General features: G+C 44.0%; 1 protein-coding gene across 3 annotated transcripts in view; it reads right to left on the bottom strand.

Moving 5' to 3' along the window:
• Window positions 1–22,689, bottom strand: part of SRRM3 (serine/arginine repetitive matrix 3) — a 334,709-nt gene that overhangs the window by 90,940 nt on the left and 221,080 nt on the right. For 2 of the 3 annotated variants that reach the window (XM_075264822.1, XM_075264823.1), the window contains one exon: window positions 17,502–17,636. The exons of the other annotated variant lie outside the window; for it this stretch is intronic. In XM_075264822.1, the coding sequence (XP_075120923.1) occupies window positions 17,502–17,636 (135 nt within the window). The remainder of the gene's footprint in view (window positions 1–17,501; window positions 17,637–22,689) is intronic. 3 annotated transcript variants of the gene reach the window in all.

Below are 22,689 nucleotides of genomic sequence, written 5' to 3'. Positions count from 1 at the left end.
TACTTACAAATGATTTCTATAATAAGATATATTACTAATTTTCTTATAATAACTTGTACTATTCACTAATAGAGATGAGCGAACACTAAAATGTTCGAGGTTCGAAATTCGATTCGAACAGCCGCTCACTGTTCGAGTGTTCGAATGGGTTTCGAACCCCATTATAGTCTATGGGGAACATAAACTCGTTAAGGGGGAAACCCAAATTCGTGTCTGGAGGGTCACCAAGTCCACTATGACACCCCAGGAAATGATACCAACACCCTGGAATGACACTGGGACAGCAGGGGAAGCATGTCTGGGGGCATAAAAGTCACTTTATTTCATGGAAATCCCTGTCAGTTTGCGATTTTCGCAAGCTAACTTTTCCCCATAGAAATGCATTGGCCAGTGCTGATTGGCCAGAGTACGGAAATCGACCAATCAGCGCTGGCTCTGCTGGAGGAGGCGGAGTCTAAGATCGCTCCACACCAGTCTCCATTCAGGTCCGACCTTAGACTCTGCCTCCTCCGGCAGAGCCAGCGCTGATTGGCCGAAGGCTGGCCAATGCATTCCTATGCGAATGCAGACTTAGCAGTGCTGAGTCAGTTTTGCTCAACTACACATCTGATGCACACTCGGCACTGCTACATCAGATGTAGCAATCTGATGTAGCAGAGCCGAGGGTGCACTAGAACCCCTGTGCAAACTCAGTTCACGCTAATAGAATGCATTGGCCAGCGCTGATTGGCCAATGCATTCTATTAGCCCGATGAAGTAGAGCTGAATGTGTGTGCTAAGCACACTCATTCAGCACTGCTTCATCACGCCAATACAATGCATTAGCCAGTGCTGATTGGCCAGAGTACGGAATTCGGCCAATCAGCGCTGGCCAATGCATTCTATTAGCCCGATGAAGTAGAGCTGAATGTGTGTGCTAAGCACACACATTCAGCACTGCTTCATCACGCCAATACAATGCATTAGCCAGTGCTGATTGGCCAGAGTACGGAATTCGGCCAATCAGCGCTGGCTCTGCTGGAGGAGGCGGAGTCTAAGGTCGGACCTGAATGGAGACTGGTGTGGAGCGATCTTAGACTCCGCCTCCTCCAGCAGAGCCAGCGCTGATTGGCCGAATTCCGTACTCTGGCCAATCAGCACTGGCTAATGCATTGTATTGGCGTGATGAAGCAGTGCTGAATGTGTGTGCTTAGCACACACATTCAGCTCTACTTCATCGGGCTAATAGAATGCATTGGCCAGCGCTGATTGGCCGAATTCCGTACTCTGGCCAATCAGCACTGGCTAATGCATTGTATTGGCGTGATGAAGCAGTGCTGAATGAGTGTGCTTAGCACACACATTCAGCTCTACTTCATCGGGCTAATAGAATGCATTGGCCAATCAGCGCTGGCCAATGCATTCTATTAGCGTGAACTGAGTTTGCACAGGGGTTCTAGTGCACCCTCGGCTCTGCTACATCAGATTGCTACATCTGATGTAGCAGTGCCGAGTGTGCATCAGATGTGTAGTTGAGCAAAACTGACTCAGCACTGCTAAGTCTCTGCATTCGCATAGGAATGCATTGGCCAGCCTTCGGCCAATCAGCGCTGGCTCTGCCGGAGGAGGCGGAGTCTAAGGTCGGACCTGAATGGAGACTGGTGTGGAGCGATCTTAGACTCCGCCTCCTCCAGCAGAGCCAGCGCTGATTGGTCGAGTTCCGTACTCTGGCCAATCAGCGCTGGCCAATGCATTCTATTAGCCCGATGAAGTAGAGCTGAATGTGTGTGCTTAGCACACACATTCAGCTCTACTTCATCAGGCTAATAGAATACATTGGCCAATCAGCGCTGGCCAATGCATTCTATTAGCTTGATGAAGCAGAGTGTGCACAAGGTTTCAAGCGCACCCTCGGCTCTGATGTAGCAGAGCTGAGGGTGCACAAGGGTTCAAGTGCACCCTCGGCTCTCCTACATCAGAGCCGAGGGTGCGCTTGAACCCTTGTGCAGCCTCGGCTCTGCTACATCAGAGCCGAGGGTGCGCTTGAACCCTTGTGCACACTCTGCTTCATCAAGCTAATAGAATGCATTGGCCAGCACTGATTGGCCAGAGTACGGAATTCGGCCAATCAGCGCTGGCCAATGCATCCCTATGGGAAAAAGTTTATCTCACAAAAATCACAATTACACACCCGATAGAGCCCCAAAAAGTTATTTTTAATAACATTCCCCCCTAAATAAAGGTTATCCCTAGCTATCCCTGCCTGTACAGCTATCCCTGTCTCATAGTCACAAAGTTCACATTCTCATATGACCCGGATTTGAAATCCACTATTCGTCTAAAATGGAGGTCACCTGTTTTCGGCAGCCAATGACTTTTTCCAATTTTTTTCAATGCCCCCGGTGTCGTAGTTCCTGTCCCACCTCCCCTGCGCTGTTATTGGTGCAAAAAAGGCGCCAGGGAAGGTGGGAGGGGAATCGAATTTTGGCGCACTTTACCACGTGGTGTTCGATTCGATTCGAACATGGCGAACACCCTGATATCCGATCGAACATGTGTTCGATAGAACACTGTTCGCTCATCTCTATTCACTAATAAAATGTATATACACACTATACTTTTGATTGAGGGGAATTTATTAAACCAGTCTTAATGTTGTGAGTCCTGGTGGCAGATGTAATAGAATTATTAAATTCTTCTTCGGTCTGCACACTGTGAAAGGTCTCGTTTGCACAAAAGGGAAATCTATTCTATTCTAATCTATTCTGTTCAAACTTGTGGTTTTCACAATGGAGAATTTGAAAACCATACTATTAAGATTAGGTTCCCATGTACACTGGTTTTCTGTTCTTCTGGTCAGTTGGAAGAACAGAGGAACCCATTGACTATAATGGTTCAGACCCATTACATCAGACGTCTATTATTTTTAACTAAAAACATAAAAAAGTGGGATCTGCTTGTGATTTCTGACATATCTAATGGACATGAGTTGCATATGTGACCCCTCAAACAGAGATAATTCACTATAATAAAAGTCATTTCTACCATTATGGCTCCTGAGCATTGGATGGCTATTTATTGCATTTAGGTGGTTACTTGAGACGACACTTCAGTTTACTGTAAGCCTCTTGAGCAGATGAATAGTTCAAGCAGCTTATAGATTCAAAGCCTTTCTATCAATATCTGAATGATTAATATGTAGTCTGTGACTTATAGCTGCAGAAGAAAAGAAAGCGCTGCTTGTTAACCCATGCAGTGCTGGAGCATGGCCATGTCATTCTTGTAAAGTCATATACTTACAGACTAAGGAGTGAATGATATCAAATATTATCTAGAAAGAACCAATCAGTACGGGATCAGCGGATATGGCCTTTCAGTGCCCCAGTTCTTTCTCCTAGAATTAATTTAATTTTTTTCTGAAGAACTGTCAGAGGCGACTTTCCAGATGCAGCATAAATGATGGAATAAAAGCAGCGTAGGTAAGGGAGAAGCCTAGACTCATCATATTCGCTCGTTCAAGGCATCTTAAAGGTACCTTTGCAAAACCTCCTTTTTGTTCTTTTCAGTACATTAAGTATAGGGCTCAGAAATGTCCATTTTACGTGGTTGACAGGGCGTTAAGGGTCAGATTTTCTGAAGCATGAAGAGCTGGCACTTTCAAAAGGTGTTATCTTGTAAAATCTTATAAAGTGCACTTTGGAAAAAAAAAAAAGGAAAAATGATTTCAGGAGATAGGAATGGTGGAAACAGATTATTGCATCTCGTTTCCATTGCTCAGTGGCTTTCCAACAGGGCCTGTATAGTAAGGTAGCTCCATGTTTTGTTTCTGATGCACAAAAAGATATCATATATAACATAATGCATGAAAGTTTTTCAGGGTGGAAGCATATAAAGACATCCCTTTGGACAATGCCTTTTTCTTTGAAAGATAACAGGGCACATGTGAGCATGGAGGGTGAGGGCCGTGTTACAGTTTTATGTATACAACTGTATGCCAACATACACAGTCTGGTAGATACCAAAAGTAGGCCAATAGTCATGCATTGTGCTCACAGACACAGTCATCAAATGCATGTTGTGAATCAACCCAAAGTTAATTGAACCTGGCTTGCATTTATCATGGACTATTTGGAATTTAGCCATGTGGACCTTTACAAGGTTGAGTCAAGGTTATAGCAAAAGGATAAATACCCATATATAATATACATCAGGTGATAAACTAGCCATAGTTGCCTACCTAAACAGTAGTTTATGACCCAATGCCTTGGCTTGTCTACATTAGAGATGAGCGAACACTAAAATGTTCGAGGTTCGAAATTCGAATCGAACAGCCGCTCACTGTTCGTGTGTTCGAACGGGTTTCGAACCCCATTATAGTCTATGGGGAACAGATACTCGTTAAGGGGGAAACCCAAATCCGTGTCTGGAGGGTCACCAAGTCCACTATGACACCCCAGGAAATGATGCCAACACCTCTGGAATGACACTGGGACAGCAGGGGAAGCATGTCTGGGGGCATCTAACACACCAAAGACCCTCTATTACCCCAACATCACAGCCTAACAACTACACACTTTACACACTCAATACCACCTCTCTGACAGTAGGAAAACACCTTGAAACATGTGTATTTGGCACTTGCAGTGAGGAGAGCTTGTCACCAGCAGTGAATTTGGCCCTTGTAGTAAGTTGAGGTTGGCACCAACATTTGTTTTGAAAATCAGGGTGGATTGAGCCTCTAACCAGCAGAGTTTGGGCAAATTCATGGTGGAGGGAGCCTCTAAAAACCCCAGTTTGGACCAATTCATGGTGGAGGGAGCCTCTAAAAACCCCAGTTTGGACCAATTCATGGTGGAGGGAGCCTCTAAAAAACCCAGTTTGGACCAATTCATGGTGGAGGGAGCCTCTAAACAGCCCAGTTTGGACCAATTCATGGTGGAGGGAGCCTCTAAACAGCCCAGTTTGGGCAAATTCATGGTGGAGGGAGCCTCTAACCAGCCCAGTTTGGGCAAATTCATGGTGGAGGGAGCCTCTAAAAACCCCCGTTTGGACCAATTCATGGTGGAGGGAGCCTCTAAACAGCCCAGTTTGGGCAAATTCATGGTGGAGGGAGCCTCTAACCAGCCCAGTTTGGACCAATTCATGGTGGAGGGAGCCTCTAAAAACCCCAGTTTGGACCAATTCATGGTGGAGGGAGCCTCTAAAAACCCCAGTTTGGACCAATTCATGGTGGAGGGAGCCTCTAAAAACCCCAGTTTGGACCAATTCATGCTGGAGGGAGCCTCTAAACAGCCCAGTTTGGGCAAATTCATGGTGGAGGGAGCCTCTAAAAACCCCAGTTTGGACCAATTCATGGTGGAGGGAGCCTCTAAAAACCCCAATTTGGACCAATTCATGGTGGAGTTAGCCTCTAAACAGCCCAGTTTGGGCAAATTCATGGTGGAGGGAGCCTCTAAAAACCCCAGTTTGGACCAATTCATGGTGGAGGGAGACTCTAAAAACCCCAGTTTGGACCAATTCATGGTGGAGGGAGCCTCTAAAAAACCCAGTTTGGACCAATTCATGGTGGAGGGAGCCTCTAAACAGCCCAGTTTGGGCAAATTCATGGTGGAGGGAGCCTCTAAAAACCCCAGTTTGGACCAATTCATGGTGGAGGGAGCCTCTAAAAACCCCAGTTTGGACCAATTCATGGTGGAGGGAGCCTCTAAAAACCCCAGTTTGGACCAATTCATGGTGGAGGGAGCCTCTAAAAAACCCAGTTTGGACCAATTCATGGTGGAGGGAGCCTCTAACCAGCCCAGTTTGGACCAATTCATGGTGGAGGGAGCCTCTAAAAACCCCAGTTTGGACCAATTCATGGTGGAGGGAGCCTCTAAACAGCCCAGTTTGGACCAATTCATGGTGGAGGGAGCCTCTAAAAACCCCAATTTGGACCAATTCATGGTGGAGGGAGCCTCTAACCAGCCCAGTTTGGACCAATTCATGGTGGAGGGAGCCTCTAACCAGCCCAGTTTGGGCAAATTCATGGTGGAGGGAGCCTCTAAAAACCCCAATTTGGACCAATTCATGGTGGAGGGAGCCTCTAAACAGCCCAGTTTGGGCAAATTCATGGTGGAGGGAGCCTCTAAAAACCCCAGTTTGGACCAATTCATGGTGGAGGGAGCCTCTAAAAAACCCAGTTTGGACCAATTCATGGTGGAGGGAGCCTCTAACCAGCCCAGTTTGGACCAATTCATGGTGGAGGGAGCCTCTAAAAACCCCAGTTTGGACCAATTCATGGTGGAGGGAGCCTCTAAACAGCCCAGTTTGGGCCAATTCATGGTGGAGGGAGCCTCTAAAAACCCCAATTTGGACCAATTCATGGTGGAGGGAGCCTCTAACCAGCCCAGTTTGGACCAATTCATGGTGGAGGGAGCCTCTAACCAGCCCAGTTTGGGCAAATTCATGGTGGAGGGAGCCTCTAAAAACCCCAATTTGGACCAATTCATGGTGGAGGGAGCCTCTAAACAGCCCAGTTTGGACCAATTCATGGTGGAGGGAGTCTCTAAAAAACCCAGTTTGGACCAATTCATGGTGGAGGGAGCCTCTAACCAGCCCAGTTTGGACCAATTCATGGTGGAGGGAGCCTCTAAACAGCCCAGTTTGGGCAAATTCATGGTGGAGGGAGACTCTAACCAGCCCAGTTTGGACCAATTCATGGTGGAGGGAGCCTCTAAAAACCCCAGTTTGGACCAATTCATGGTGGAGGGAGCCTCTAAAAACCCCAGTTTGGACCAATTCATGGTGGAGGGAGCCTCTAAAAACCCCAGTTTGGACCAATTCATGCTGGAGGGAGCCTCTAAACAGCCCAGTTTGGGCAAATTCATGGTGGAGGGAGCCTCTAAAAACCCCAGTTTGGACCAATTCATGGTGGAGGGAGCCTCTAAAAACCCCAATTTGGACCAATTCATGGTGGAGGGAGCCTCTAAACAGCCCAGTTTGGGCAAATTCATGGTGGAGGGAGCCTCTAAAAACCCCAGTTTGGACCAATTCATGGTGGAGGGAGCCTCTAAAAACCCCAGTTTGGACCAATTCATGGTGGAGGGAGCCTCTAAAAAACCCAGTTTGGACCAATTCATGGTGGAGGGAGCCTCTAAAAACCCCAGTTTGGACCAATTCATGGTGGAGGGAGCCTCTAAAAAACCCAGTTTGGACCAATTCATGGTGGAGGGAGCCTCTAACCAGCCCAGTTTGGACCAATTCATGGTGGAGGGAGCCTCTAAAAACCCCAGTTTGGACCAATTCATGGTGGAGGGAGCCTCTAAACAGTCCAGTTTGGACCAATTCATGGTGGAGGGAGCCTCTAAAAACCCCAATTTGGACCAATTCATGGTGGAGGGAGCCTCTAACCAGCCCAGTTTGGACCAATTCATGGTGGAGGGAGCCTCTAACCAGCCCAGTTTGGGCAAATTCATGGTGGAGGGAGCCTCTAAAAACCCCAATTTGGACCAATTCATGGTGGAGGGAGCCTCTAAACAGCCCAGTTTTGGCAAATTCATGGTGGAGGGAGCCTCTAAAAACCCCAGTTTGGACCAATTCATGGTGGAGGGAGCCTCTAACCAGCCCAGTTTGGGCAAATTCATGGTGGAGGGAGCCTCTAACCAGCAGAGTTGTGGGAAAGCAGGGTGGAGGGAGCCTCTAACCAGCAGAGTTGGTGGAAATCAGGGTGGAGGGAGCCTCTAACCAGCAGAGTTGGTGGAAATCAGGGTGGAGGGAGCCTCTAACCAGCAGAGTTGGGGGAAATCATGTTGGAGGGAGCCTAGTATTAGCAGAATTGTGCAACGCTTATGGTGGATGAGTATGAGGATGCGGAGGAATTGGAGAGGTTGAGTACAGACATGGAGTTTCATGTTGGGGTGCTTTACACAGGTGGGCACAAAAATGAAGGCTCTATCCAGTGGTGGTTCATTTTTATCAAAGTGAGCCGGTCGGCACTCTCAGCTGACAGACGGGTGCGCTTGTCAGTGATGATGCCACCGGCTGCACTGAACACCCTCTCAGATAGGACGCTGGCGGCAGGACAGGACAGCACCTCCAAGGCATATAGGGCAAGTTCAAGCCACAGGTCCAACTTCGACACCCAATACGTGTAGGGCGCAGAGGGGTCGGAGAGGACAGGGCTGTGGTCGGAAAGGTATTCCCGCAACATGCGCCTATACTTCTCACGCCTGGTGACACTAGGACCCTCTGTGGCGGCACTTTGGCGAGGGGGTGCCATCAAGGTGTCCCAGACCTTAGACAGTGTGCCCCTCGTTTGTGTGGACCGGTGAGAACTTGGTCGCCTACTGGAGGAACTGTCCTCCCTGCCGCCAACGTCACATGCTGGAAACATCTCCATCATATTCTGCACCAATTGCCTGTGGCAAGCATTGATGCGATTGGCCCTCCCCTCTACCGGAATAAAAGACGAGATGTTGTTTTTATACCGGGGGTCAAGGATAGCAAAGATCCAGTACTGGTTGTCCTCCATGATTTTGACAATACGCTTGTCGGTTGTAAAGCACCCCAACATGAACTCAGCCATGTCTGCCACAGTGTTAGTTGGCATGACTCCTCTGGCCCCACCGGAAAGTTCAATCTCCATTTCCTCCTCATCCTCCATGTCTACCCATCCGCGCTGCAACAATGGGACGATTCGAAGTTGCCCGGAAGCCTCCTGTATCACCATCACATCATCGGACAACTCTTCCTCCTCCTCCTCCTCCTCCATTAAACGCGATGAAGCGGACAGATGTGTGGACCTACTCTCCAGCTGTGACGGATCGGATGCTATCCCTGACTCCTCTGTGTGATCTGAGTTATCCCTGATGTCAATCAGGGATTCTCTCAGAACACACAAGAGCGGGATTGTAAGGCTCACCATCGCATCCTCAGAGCTCACCCTCCTTGTGGACTCCTCAAACACCCGTAGGATGTCACAAAGGTCTCTCATCCATGGCCACTCATGGATGAGAAACTGAGGCAGCTGACTTTGTGGCACCCTAGGGTTTTGTAGCTGGTATTCCATCAAAGGTCTCTGCTGCTCAACCACTCTATTCAACATCTGAAACGTTGAGTTCCAGCGTGTGGGGACGTCGCACAAAAGCCGGTGTTGTGGCACATGCAGGCGTTGCTGGAGAGATTTTAAGCTAGCAGCGGCTACTGTCGACTTGCGAAAGTGGGCGCACATGCGCCGCACTTTCACCAGTAGCTCTGGAACATTGGGGTAGCTCTTTAGGAAACGTTGCACCACTAGGTTGAAGACGTGGGCCAGGCATGGAACATGTTGGAGTCCGGCAAGCTCCAGAGCTGCTACCAGGTTCCGGCCGTTATCACAAACGACCATGCCTGGGCCCAGGTGCAGCGGCTCAAACCATATTGCCGTCTCATCGAGGAGGGCATCCCTCACCTCGGAGGCAGTGTGTTGTCTGTCCCCCAAGCTGATCAGCTTCAGCACAGCCTGCTGACGTCTACCAACCCCAGTGCTGCAACGTTTCCAACTCGTAGCTGGGGTCAATCTAACAGCGGAGGAGGAGGCGGTGGCGGAGGAGGAGGCGGTGGCGGAGGAGGAGGCGGTAGAGGAGGAGGAGGAGGGGGGTGTTCTTCTCGTGTCCCTGCCAGGAATGTTAGGCGGGGAGACGAGGTACACCGGGCCAGTTTGGGAAGCAGTCCCAGCCTCAACTACATTCACCCAGTGTGCCGTCAGTGAAATGTAGCGTCCCTGTCCGCATGCACTTGTCCACGCGTCGGTGGTCAAGTGGACCTTTGTGCAAAGCGCGGAACTAAGGGCCCGCCTGATGTTGAGTGACACGTGCTGGTGCAAGGCGGGGACGGCACACCGGGAGAAGTAGTGACGGCTAGGGACGGCATAGCGAGGTGCCGCAGTTGCCATCAGGTCCAGGAAGGCGGGAGTTTCAACAAGCCGGAACGCCAACATCTCCTGGGCCAGCAGTTTAGCGATGTTGGCGTTCAAGGCTTGCGCGTGTGGGTGGTTAGCAGTGTATTTCTGCCGCTGCTCCAATGTCTGAGAGATGGTGGGTTGTTGTAAAGAAGCGCCTGATGGTGCCTTTGATGGTGCAGGAGAAGGAGATAAGACAGGAACAGGGGAGGATGAGGGAGAAGTCAACAAAGTGGCGGAGGCAGATGAAGTGGTGTCCTGGCTCGTCCTCTGGAGTGCATTGCCAGCACAGTCAGCAGTGGCAGTGGCAGAGGCAGAGGCAGTGGCAGAGGCAGTGGCAGTGGCGTGAACGGCAGGCGGCCTTTGTCCTGCCGTTGCTGCCTGCCACTGATTCCAGTGCTTGGATTCCAAATGATGGCGCATTGAAGTGGTGGACAGGTTGCTCTTCTCAGAGCCCCTAATCAATTTCGAGAGGCAAATTGTGCAGACAACACTATATCTGTCCTCGGCGCATTCCTTGAAAAAACTCCACACCTTCGAGAAACGTGCCCTCGAGGTGGGAGTTTTTCGGGGCTGGGTATGAACTGGAACATCTTGGGAGATTCCGGGTGTGGCCTGGCTTCGCCTAAGCTGCTGACCTCTGCCTCTGCCTCTAGCTACCCTTTTTGGTGCTGCACTTGCCTCAACATCCACACTACTTTCCCCGCTTGACATCCCCCCTGTCCAGGTCGGGTCAGTGTCCTCATCATCCACCACTTCCTCTTCCAACTCCTGTCTCATCTCCTCCTCCCGCACAATGCGCCGGTCAACTGGATGCCCTGACGGCAACTGCGTCACATCATCGTCGATGAGGGTGGGTTGCTGGTCATCCACCACCAAATCGAACGGAGATGGAGGAGACTCTAGTGTTTGAGCATCTGGACACAGATGCTCCTCTGTTAGGTTCGTGGAATCGTGACGTGGAGAGGCAGGTTGAGGGACAATGAAAGGAGCGGAGAACAGCTCTGGGGAGCAGGGACAGTTGGGGTTATTGTTCTGTGAAGCTTGGGAATTTTGGGAGGAAGGAGGACAAGACTGTTGGGTAATAGGAGGAGAGGAGGCAGAGTCTGACTGGCTGCTGGACAATGTGCTGTAAGCGTTCTCTGACAGCCATTGCAAGACCTGTTCCTGGTTCTCGGGCCTACTAAGGTTTGTACCCTGCAGTTTAGTTAATGTGGCAAGCAACCCTGGCACTGTGGAGTGGCGCAATGCTTGCTGCCCCACAGGAGTAGGCACGGGACGCCCTGTGGCTTCACTGCTACCTTGCTCCCCAGAACCATTCCCCCGACCTCGCCAACGGCCTCGTCCACGTCCCTTTCCGGGAGCCTTGCGCATTTTGAATTCCCAGTTAGAAATTGGCACTATATACCAGTAGCAAAAATTGTGGGTGCACGTAACCCCAATATATTCTTTGAATTCCCAGTCAGACAATGGCACTATATAACAGTAGCAAGAAATGAGGGTATTTATAACCCCAATATATTCTTTGAATTACCAGTCAGAAACTGGCACTATATGGCAGTAGCAAGAAATGAGGGTATTTATAACCCCAATATATTCTTTGAATTCCCAGTCAGACAATGGCACTGTATACCAGTAGTAAAAATTGTGGGTGCACGTAACCCCAATATATTCTTTGAATTACCAGTCAGAAACTGGCACTATATGGCAGTAGCAAGAAATGAGGGTATTTGTAACCCCAATATATTCTTTGAATTCCCAGTCAGAAACTGGCACTGTATACCAGTAGTAAAAATTGTGGGTGCACGTAACCCCAATATATTCTTTGAATTCCCAGTCAGACAATGGCACTATATACCAGTAGTAAGAAATGAGGGTATTTATAACCCCAATATATTCTTTGAATTACCAGTCAGAAACTGGCACTATATGGCAGTAGCAAGAAATGAGGGTATTTATAACCCCAATATATTCTTTGAATTCCCATTCAGACAATGGCACTGTATACCAGTAGTAAAAATTGTGGGTGCACGTAACCCCAATATATTCTTTGAATTACCAGTCAGAAACTGGCACTATATGGCAGTAGCAAGAAATGAGGGTATTTGTAACCCCAATATATTCTTTGAATTACCAGTCAGAAACTGGCACTATATGGCAGTAGCAAGAAATGAGGGTATTTGTAACCCCAATATATTCTTTGAATTCCCAGTCAGAAACTGGCACTGTATACCAGTAGTAAAAATTGTGGGTGCACGTAACCCCAATATATTCTTTGAATTCCCAGTCAGACAATGGCACTATATAACAGTAGCAAGAAATGAGGGTATTTATAACCCCAATATATTCTTTGAATTACCAGTCAGAAACTGGCACTATATGGCAGTAGCAAGAAATGAGGGTATTTGTAACCCCAATATATTCTTTGAATTCCCAGTCAGAAACTGGCACTGTATACCAGTAGTAAAAATTGTGGGTGCACGTAACCCCAATATATTCTTTGAATTACCAGTCAGAAACTGGCACTATATGGCAGTAGCAAGAAATGAGGGTATTTGTAACCCCAATATATTCTTTGAATTCCCAGTCAGAAACTGGCACTGTATACCAGTAGTAAAAATTGTGGGTGCACGTAACCCCAATATATTCTTTGAATTCCCAGTCAGACAATGGCACTATATACCAGTAGCAAGAAATGAGGGTATTTATAACCCCAATATATTCTTTGAATTCCCAGTCAGACAATGGCACTGTATACCAGTAGTAAAAATTGTGGGTGCACGTAACCCCAATATATTCTTTGAATTCCCAGTCAGAAACTGGCACTATATGGCAGTAGCAAGAAATGAGGGTATTTATAACCCCAATATATTCTTTGAATTCCCAGTCAGACAATGGCACTGTATACCAGTAGTAAAAATTGTGGGTGCACGTAACCCCAATATATTCTTTGAATTACCAGTCAGAAACTGGCACTATATGGCAGTAGCAAGAAATGAGGGTATTTGTAACCCCAATATATTCTTTGAATTCCCAGTCAGACAATGGCACTGTATACCAGTAGTAAAAATTGTGGGTGCACGTAACCCCAATATATTCTTTGAATTACCAGTCAGAAACTGGCACTATATGGCAGTAGCAAGAAATGAGGGTATTTGTAACCCCAATATATTCTTTGAATTCCCAGTCAGAAACTGGCACTGTATACCAGTAGTAAAAATTGTGGGTGCATGTAACCCCAATATATTCTTTGAATTCCCAGTCAGACAATGGCACTATATACCAGTAGCAAGAAATGAGGGTATTTATAACCCCAATATATTCTTTGAATTCCCAGTCAGAAACTGGCACTATATGGCAGTAGCAAGAAATGAGGGTATTTATAACCCCAATATATTCTTTGAATTCCCAGTCAGACAATGGCACTGTATACCAGTAGTAAAAATTGTGGGTGCACGTAACCCCAATATATTCTTTGAATTACCAGTCAGAAACTGGCACTATATGGCAGTAGCACGAAATGAGGGTATTTGTAACCCCAATATATTCTTTGAATTCCCAGTCAGAAACTGGCACTGTATACCAGTAGTAAAAATTGTGGGTGCACGTAACCCCAATATATTCTTTGAATTCCCAGTCAGACAATGGCACTATATACCAGTAGCAAGAAATGAGGGTATTTGTAACCCCAATATATTCTTTGAATTCCCAGTCAGAAACTGGCACTGTATACCAGTAGTAAAAATTGTGGGTGCACGTAACCCCAATATATTCTTTGAATTACCAGTCAGAAACTGGCACTATATGGCAGTAGCAAGAAATGAGGGTATTTGTAACCCCAATATATTCTTTGAATTCCCAGTCAGAAACTGGCACTGTATACCAGTAGTAAAAATTGTGGGTGCACGTAACCCCAATATATTCTTTGAATTCCCAGTCAGACAATGGCACTATATACCAGTAGCAAGAAATGAGGGTATTTATAACCCCAATATATTCTTTGAATTACCAGTCAGAAACTGGCACTATATGGCAGTAGCAAGAAATGAGGGTATTTGTAACCCCAATATATTCTTTGAATTCCCAGTCAGAAACTGGCACTGTATACCAGTAGTAAAAATTGTGGGTGCACGTAACCCCAATATATTCTTTGAATTACCAGTCAGAAACTGGCACTATATGGCAGTAGCAAGAAATGAGGGTATTTGTAACCCCAATATATTCTTTGAATTCCCAGTCAGAAACTGGCACTGTATACCAGTAGTAAAAATTGTGGGTGCACGTAACCCCAATATATTCTTTGAATTCCCAGTCAGACAATGGCACTATATACCAGTAGCAAGAAATGAGGGTATTTATAACCCCAATATATTCTTTGAATTCCCAGTCAGACAATGGCACTGTATACCAGTAGTAAAAATTGTGGGTGCACGTAACCCCAATATATTCTTTGAATTCCCAGTCAGAAACTGGCACTATATGGCAGTAGCAAGAAATGAGGGTATTTATAACCCCAATATATTCTTTGAATTCCCAGTCAGACAATGGCACTGTATACCAGTAGTAAAAATTGTGGGTGCACGTAACCCCAATATATTCTTTGAATTACCAGTCAGAAACTGGCACTATATGGCAGTAGCAAGAAATGAGGGTATTTGTAACCCCAATATATTCTTTGAATTCCCAGTCAGAAACTGGCACTGTATACCAGTAGTAAAAATTGTGGGTGCACGTAACCCCAATATATTCTTTGAATTCCCAGTCAGACAATGGCACTATATACCAGTAGCAAGAAATGAGGGTATTTATAACCCCAATATATTCTTTGAATTACCAGTCAGAAACTGGCACTATATGGCAGTAGCAAGAAATGAGGGTATTTATAACCCCAATATATTCTTTGAATTCCCAGTCAGAAACTGGCACTGTATACCAGTAGTAAAAATTGTGGGTGCACGTAACCCCAATATATTCTTTGAATTCCCAGTCAGACAATGGCACTATATGGCAGTAGCAAAAATAGTGGGTGTATATAGCCCCAATTCTATTGCTAGGGGACTTGCAGGGTATTTCTGGGGTGAAGGTGGGGGGGCACACCGTTGGAACGGGTATCGGGGGTATATATCGGGTATACGGGAATACTCTGACAGTGTATTCCATTCAGGATCCTGGGAAAGCTGGGTTGCGGCGATTGAGCCCGTCAGTGCCACGTTACACTGACAAGCTTCTCCCTGGAATTTAGCTCTTACAAGAGCTGTTGTGGTTGTCTTCTCCTTCCTATCCTAGCCTGTCCCTGCCTACCCAGAATCTAAGCCCTAGCTAGCTGGACGGAAACCTCCGTCCTCGGTGAATTGCAAGCTCAGAATGACGCGAACCTGGGCGGCGCTGTTCTTTTAAATTAGAGGTCACATGTTTTCGGCAGCCAATGGGTTTTGCCTACTTTTCTCAACGTCACCGGTGTCGTAGTTCCTGTCCCACCTACCCTGCGCTGTTATTGGAGCAAAAAAGGCGCCAGGGAAGGTGGGAGGGGAATCGAGTAATGGCGCACTTTACCACGTGGTGTTCGATTCGATTCGAACATGCCGAACAGCCTAATATCCGATCGAACATGAGTTCGATAGAACACTGTTCGCTCATCTCTAGTCTACATATATGCATGTTCTAGTGCTTTCAAATTGTTTTTACCTATTTCAATAAGGTAGCTGATGAAAATATGCCAACCATAAAAGTTGGATTTCTGCTTTTCTTCCAAACACAGTATGTTATGTTTTCAGAGTCAAGGATTTCCAGCTACAAAGCCATAACCGTCCTTGAAACAGCACGTCACATGGAAGTCAGCCTTTTGTCTTTCAACGCCTACTGTGCTGTTATTTTTTCTGTATGTGAATAAAGTATTACACACTATGTTGCTTTTCACACTGCTAGTAGTATTATACCGTAAGAAGCTGTGCTCTGACCTTCAACATTTCACTCTGGGATCATGTTGCCCGTGACAAAAATCTGTATTAGTATGGTGGTGTTCTCACAGTATTTAGGTCAACCACATAAAATGGACATTTCGGAGCCCTATGCTTTAGAACTATTGCATTAATGGCTGCATGGTGTCCTCATGTTAATCAGATGTTCAATAGCACATTCACTAATAGAATAAACACCTAGTGGTGGGTTAATTTACTGCTTGTGACAGAGGCTGCATGTCACATTAGTACATTAGTCTGAGGGGATCCGTGACTCTCTCCTAAAGATACACTGCAAATACATTAACCATAAAATGTTGTACCTAAACACGATATTATGTAAAAGATATGGATTCATTTTAAAGGGGTTGTCTAGGGCCACATAACAGTTTTTGGTTGTTATAGAAATATATATTAGTAAAGATTAATTAATATAGTTTCAATGTGAAATTTGCACCAATGGCCCAATTTCAGTGTCTGTTCCATAGTGCAGGAAAGTGTAACTCAACTGCCAATACGATATAAGCAGCCAATGGGGAGGAATACTTGTCTGGTTCAGTTTATTAACTAAGCCATCCTCTTCTCACATTGTCAGTTCATAAAAGGGGTTATGTTCTCTGCCATGCAAAGATGGTTAAAGTTCATCTTTTTGGACAATGGAAATGGCGCTAAAGCCATTCACTGGTGCAGTTATCACAATGAAACTATATTTGTAAGCTTCATCAATGTACCTCTCCGTAACAACCATAAAACGTTTTGCTGGGTATTCAAGGGTATTAAACACTGTAAAGTGATAGGGAAGGGTCAGTACAAGCAGTTAGGTCACATAATATGTAAATACAGTCGTGTATTCGTGGACTATCCATCCCTATATCCTAGAAAAAAGAGATATCTATTTTGCCCTTATATACACTATTTGTATCATTTTTGCCTTTCATTTACCACAAGTAAAATTAGAATGCTGTATTTTTCAAAAAAACCACGTGTTTCTGAATAAGCAGTTTTCCCGCAGCTCTTTTTTTCTGCATTGTGTAGGTGAGATCAACCAAAATGTTATTCACTTTGATGGTACTGTAAGGTAAAGGCCACACTTAGGGGGGCGTAGCCAAAAAGCACTGATGTAAAAACCACAGCAGAAACACATTGCGGTCTTTCCGCAGCAATTCTCACAGAAAGTCCTTTGTGGACTTTCTGCTTTAGTTATAGCTATACGGAAAATGCCATTATTTCCATAAATATAATTGACATACTGCGATTTACAAAAACGCAACATTTTTTGAAATTGCAGTATTTCCACTGGGCATATTTTTCTGTGGATGGGATTAGCCAGAATCTCATCCCCTTTGCAGTTACTGTAAAATGCAATGTTTTTTGCCGCATTGTTTTGACCATAGTAAAATCGCCGCGTTCGTGCTATTTGAGATTCAAGCCTAAAACATAGTGTTATTTTCCACTGTATTTCCACAGTAGCCAAAAAAGCTGGATAGCCTCAAGATTGTTTTTTATTAGAAAGGTCTGTAGAGGTATGAAGTTCTAATAAACAACATTTGCCATGTCAATGCAGGGATTAAGTGATAACTGCATATATTTATTGCATGAAAAATCCCATTAATCTGATTACATACTGACTGTGCACAAATGGCCATTACCTGTAGTCCCTGTGGCCACCGTCTTCTCGGTACCAGTCACTGTGACAATCACATTCCAGGGTGTAGCCTTCCCCATACATTGAATATTCTGTGACACTTTCTTCACCAGGAACCACATAATGGTTTTCAATAATTCTGGTAAAATAACAATGAAGGGAAAATACTTTAAAATAAAAGAAGTATATGTTTTATTAGAAAGTAACTCCAAACATACAGCGCATAATATCATAACCTGTGATATATATATATCATATGTATATGTATATGTATTCGTCTGTATATATACATATATATATATATATATATATATATATATATATATATATCATAGATTTATCATTTAATTGTATCATGTTAGCTGCCCAAAATGCAATGAAAACTACACAGAATAAAAAATACTTAGTCCTCTACATATGTTTTTAAAAAGATACTTTCTCAAATATTTGATGTGTCAGTAAAACCAGGCACTTATATGTAGCCGATAACATGATATCATTTTTCCCAACAAGCAACTACTAGGAGATATGCCCACTCAGACAGGCAGAGAACGGCGTGATAATCTAGGATGGCATCTCTGACTACTTCCTGTGTGTGTCAGGAAGACACCAGAAAGTGGAGCCCAGTCTACAGAAGATTGGGAAGAGATAAGTAACCTTTTGTTATGTTAGCTGTTTTCACTTTAATTTTGTAGCACAATAACAAAATGTTACTGTATTTCAATTTATATTAATGAAAAAGGATGATTTTTATTACTGGCTCTAGGCCTAAATACAATAGGTTTATAATCCCGCTAATAAGAGCTTATACTCAGCTATTGAGTAGATTAATAGTCATTTTCCTTTTGGTAGAAACACAGAAGGTATCTTTGAACAGTTGAACAGATCACCTGCAAAGTGTAATCCTCCAGCTCAAGAGTTGTCTTTAAACAGAAAAGGGATTTATATAGATGTTATTGTGTTATTATGTAGAAATCTTCTTATGACATGTCTAAGATATTTGGGGCCACTAGAAGATTAATACTGTACACTGCACTATTCATAATATGAAATAATTCCTTATAAAGCAAGATGTAGAAATAAAATATTTTATGGTTATACATGCACATGTACAATAAAGAAAGAAATTCAAAGGTCATACACTGAATGACACTACATTTGGGATCATGTAAATGTAACAAATGGATTCTGGAATACAGCTACAAACTATATTACAAGTCGTGTGGTGCTGAAGAAGAAATTAGTATATTACTGTCACTTGCTAATTGATCCCATTTGTCATATTGCTTTTACCCAGATGACTTTATAATTCCTTCTGATGTACAATATATAAAACACTCTGTACTATATATTTATTAATGTACAGTAATACAATTTATATTGATAGAGAAGAATTTCTATACTATACAAACTCACAAGATTCCAGGCTGCCAGTATAGTTCCCTGTCACTCATCTTGATGCATCTATGTTAGTAAATAGTTGACTTATTTTCCCCATAATCTTTAGCATCTTATCTTATGCCTCTACAAATGTAGTAAATAAAAAACACAAGAATTCTGCCATAATATGATTCAAGAACAGGTGTAAATACCTTATACTACATACATTAAAGGGGACCTTTCACCAAATCCAGTTCATAGCATCTGCTAATAGGCAGCACTCCACTGATTTCAATTATATGAAACTTAGAGCCTACGTCTCTGTGATCCCCATGGAGGGCAAAAACCTACTAGTAAGCTTAAAATGCTGTTTATATTTACAGAATTGTTGACAGGAACTGCCATGTGAACATTAAACTCTGGGTTGGCATGGACTCCACCATCTTTGCATGTCTCTGTTTTTTGACTGGTGTCTGTATACCCAAATGTTCCACCCCATCCAACCATCCTGCTTACCATACTGGCAGCACAGAAGACCTTCTCGTCCAAGCACATTGCCCTATAACCTTCACTAAAGTTCCGAGTCTTTTGCAACCTGGTTTTTCCAGCAGCCTTGATGAACTGACCTTCTTGTGTTGGTTCCAGGTGTGCCTTGTTCAAGTTTCTCATTTCTTAGGTTTTATTCACACTGAGTAACGCTGGCGTTTTTTGTGCTTATTTTTGCACATAGCGCCGCGTATACGCCGCGTTAACGCGGCGCTATTTTGCGGTGGCATTGCCCGGCATTAACGCGGCGTATACGCGGCGTTAACGCGGCGCTACGCTGCGTTAACGCAGCGCTATGTGCAAAAATAAGCACAAAAAACGCCAGCGTTACTCAGTGTGAATACAGCCTTAAAGTGTTATTATCAGCTCAACATTGCTGAAATGGGAATAACTGTACCTAATTCTTCAGGGTGGCACTTATGAGAACGGTTGGACATGGAAACACCTATTAAAACAGCATAGCTAAATTACGCTGTTTCCATAGCTTCACAGTTACAAAAACACCACTATGGGAGTTAGAGGAACAGCTCAAAGTACCATTGCAAGGGTTAAGATTTGGGAGTAGTTATATTGGCGATGATATGCTAAGATAGGAATAACGCTATAAGTAATGTCTGCTGGACCTCATAAAAAAACGTAAATGACTCTTCTGACTTATTTGCCTGACTTCTGGCCTCGATTTCCTTCACCCATTTCCCAAGGCCTTTAATAACTCTGTGCCTGCTCAGCAGTTATGAGTCATACCATGCTTACCATATACAGTATGCTATGTTGGGGTCCCTCTCAAATCTACCTGCCTCCATTTTTTTTTTTTGTGAAAAGTTGGGACACAGACCTGAAGGTTTGTTTCTTGGAGGTTCAGAAAACTAGATTATTCCTTCTTCATCCACTCATCTAAAGAAGGCAGGCTACAAGTTGCTCTCCGTGTGGGGCAGAGTACCAACCTAAGGGCCCAATATTTCCCTCATGGGCTCTATATTTTAGTTGCTGCCATATTTCTCGTATTTCTTCTATTGTAATTGTGTGGGTGCTATTAGAATGGTACGCCTGAGCTGTTTCTATCATATACAGTCCTATGAAAAAGTTTGGGCACCCCTATTAATCTTAATCATTCTTAGTTCTAAATATTTTGGTATTTGCAACAGCCATTTCAGTTTGATATATCTAATAACTGATGGACACAGTAATATTTCAGGATTGAAATGAGGTTTATTGTACTAACAGAAAATGTGCAATATGCATTAAACCAAAATTTGACCGGTGCAAAAGTATGGGCACCTCAACAGAAAAGTGACATTAATATTTAGTACATCCTCCTTTTGCAAAGATAACAGCCTCTAGTCACTTCCTGTAGCTTTTAATCAGTTCCTGGATCCTGGATAAAGGTATTTTGGACAAACAATTCAAGTTCAGTTAAGTTAGATGGTCGCCGAGCATGGACAGCCCGCTTCAAATCATCCCACAGAAGTTCAATGATATTCAGGTCTGGGGACTGGTATGGCCATTCCAGAACATTGTAATTGTTCCTCTGCATTAATGCCTGAGTTGATTTGGAGCAGTGTTTTGGATCATTGTCTTGCTGAAATATCCATCCCCGGCGTAACTTCAACTTCGTCACTGATTCTTGAACATTATTCTCAAGAATCTGCTGATACTGAGTGGAATCCATGTGACCCTCAACTTTAACAAGATTCCCGGTGCCGGCATTGGCTACACAGCCCCAAAGCATGATGGAACCTCCACCAAATTTTACAGTGGGTAGCAAGTGTTTTTCTTGGAATGCTGTTTCTTTTTGGACGCCATGCATAACGCCTTTTTTTTATAACCAAACAACTCAATCTTTGTTTCCAAAATGAAGTTGGCTTCTCCAAATGTGCTTTTGCATACCTCAGGCAACTCTATTTGTGGCGTACATGCAGAAACGGCTTCTTTCTCATCACTCTCCCTGACAGCTTCTCCTTGTGCAAAGTGCGCTGTATTGTTACCGATGCACAGTGACACCATCTGCAGCAAGATGATGCTGCAGCTCTTTGGAGGTGGTCTGTGGATTGTCCTTGACTGTTCTCACCATTCTTCTTCTCTGCCTTTCTGATATTTTTCTTGGCCTGCCACTTCTGGGCTTAACAAGAACTGTCCCTGTGGTCTTCCATTTCCTTACTATGTTCCTCACAGTGGAAACTGACAGGTTAAATCTCTGAGACAACGTTTTGTATCCTTCCCCTGAACAACTATGTTGAACAATCTTTGTTTTCAGATCATTTGAGAGCGGGCTGTCCATGTTCGGCGACCATCAAACTTAACTGAACTTGAATTGTTTTGTAGAAAGAAATGGTCCAAAATACCTTCATCCAGGATCCAGGAACTGATTAAAAGCTACAGGAAGCGACTAGAGACTGTTATCTTTGCAAAAGGAGGATGTACTAAATATTAATGTCACTTTTCTGTTGAGGTGCCCATATTTTTGCACCGGTCAAATTTTGGTTTAATGCATATTGCGCATTTTCTGTTAGTATAATAAACCTCATTTCAATCCTGAAATATTACTGTGTCCATCAGTTATTAGATATATCAAACTGAAATGGCTGTTGCAAACACCAAAATATTTAGAACTAAAAATGATTAAGATTAATAGGGGTGCCCAAACTTTTTCATAGGACTGTATTACAAAGCCCCATCTGCATCATACGTAGAGCCATGTTTTAAATGGTATTGTGTAAGTTTGGCCTTTTTTTTTGTATATTATGTACTTCTTTAGTAATATCATTTTTGATTCACCTTTGTAGAAAATATACATTTACTAACAGAGGGAAAAAATCCCCAAAATATTCCTGTACATCTGAAGAACATCTGATGGTTCTGCAGAATATTCTTCCTTACTAGTAATTTGAAAAACAATCGTGGAACAATGGCCCAGTATCAGTAAAACCAATTCTCTTCGCACATTACTTGTGCCTACGATTTTGGATTCATCTAAAAACTAATACTACATATTCCAGCATGGTCTGTTGGACATGAGTCATATATAAAAAGCAGTAAAACAACCAAATATTTCTCAAAATAACTTGTAATTCAATGTTAGACCAGCAAATGCACGGCTAAGTGGATTCTGCTATTTCAATGCCATTGTAAAGTAAAATAAGTATTGCGGAAGAGGTATAATGGAACATTTCCGTAAAATAGCCTTCAGCTATGTGAAATAAAGCTTGTGATTCAAAGCATTTGATTCTGCTTGAAAGCTTTTGTGGCTAAATTTGTTCCGGAACAGT

The sequence above is a fragment of the Leptodactylus fuscus genome, chromosome 2 (genome assembly GCF_031893055.1).
Source record: "Leptodactylus fuscus isolate aLepFus1 chromosome 2, aLepFus1.hap2, whole genome shotgun sequence".
Lineage (NCBI taxonomy): Eukaryota > Metazoa > Chordata > Amphibia > Anura > Leptodactylidae > Leptodactylus > Leptodactylus fuscus.
The sequence above is the reverse complement of the archived record's forward strand: the minus strand, read 5'-3'. Positions and strand labels throughout refer to the sequence as shown.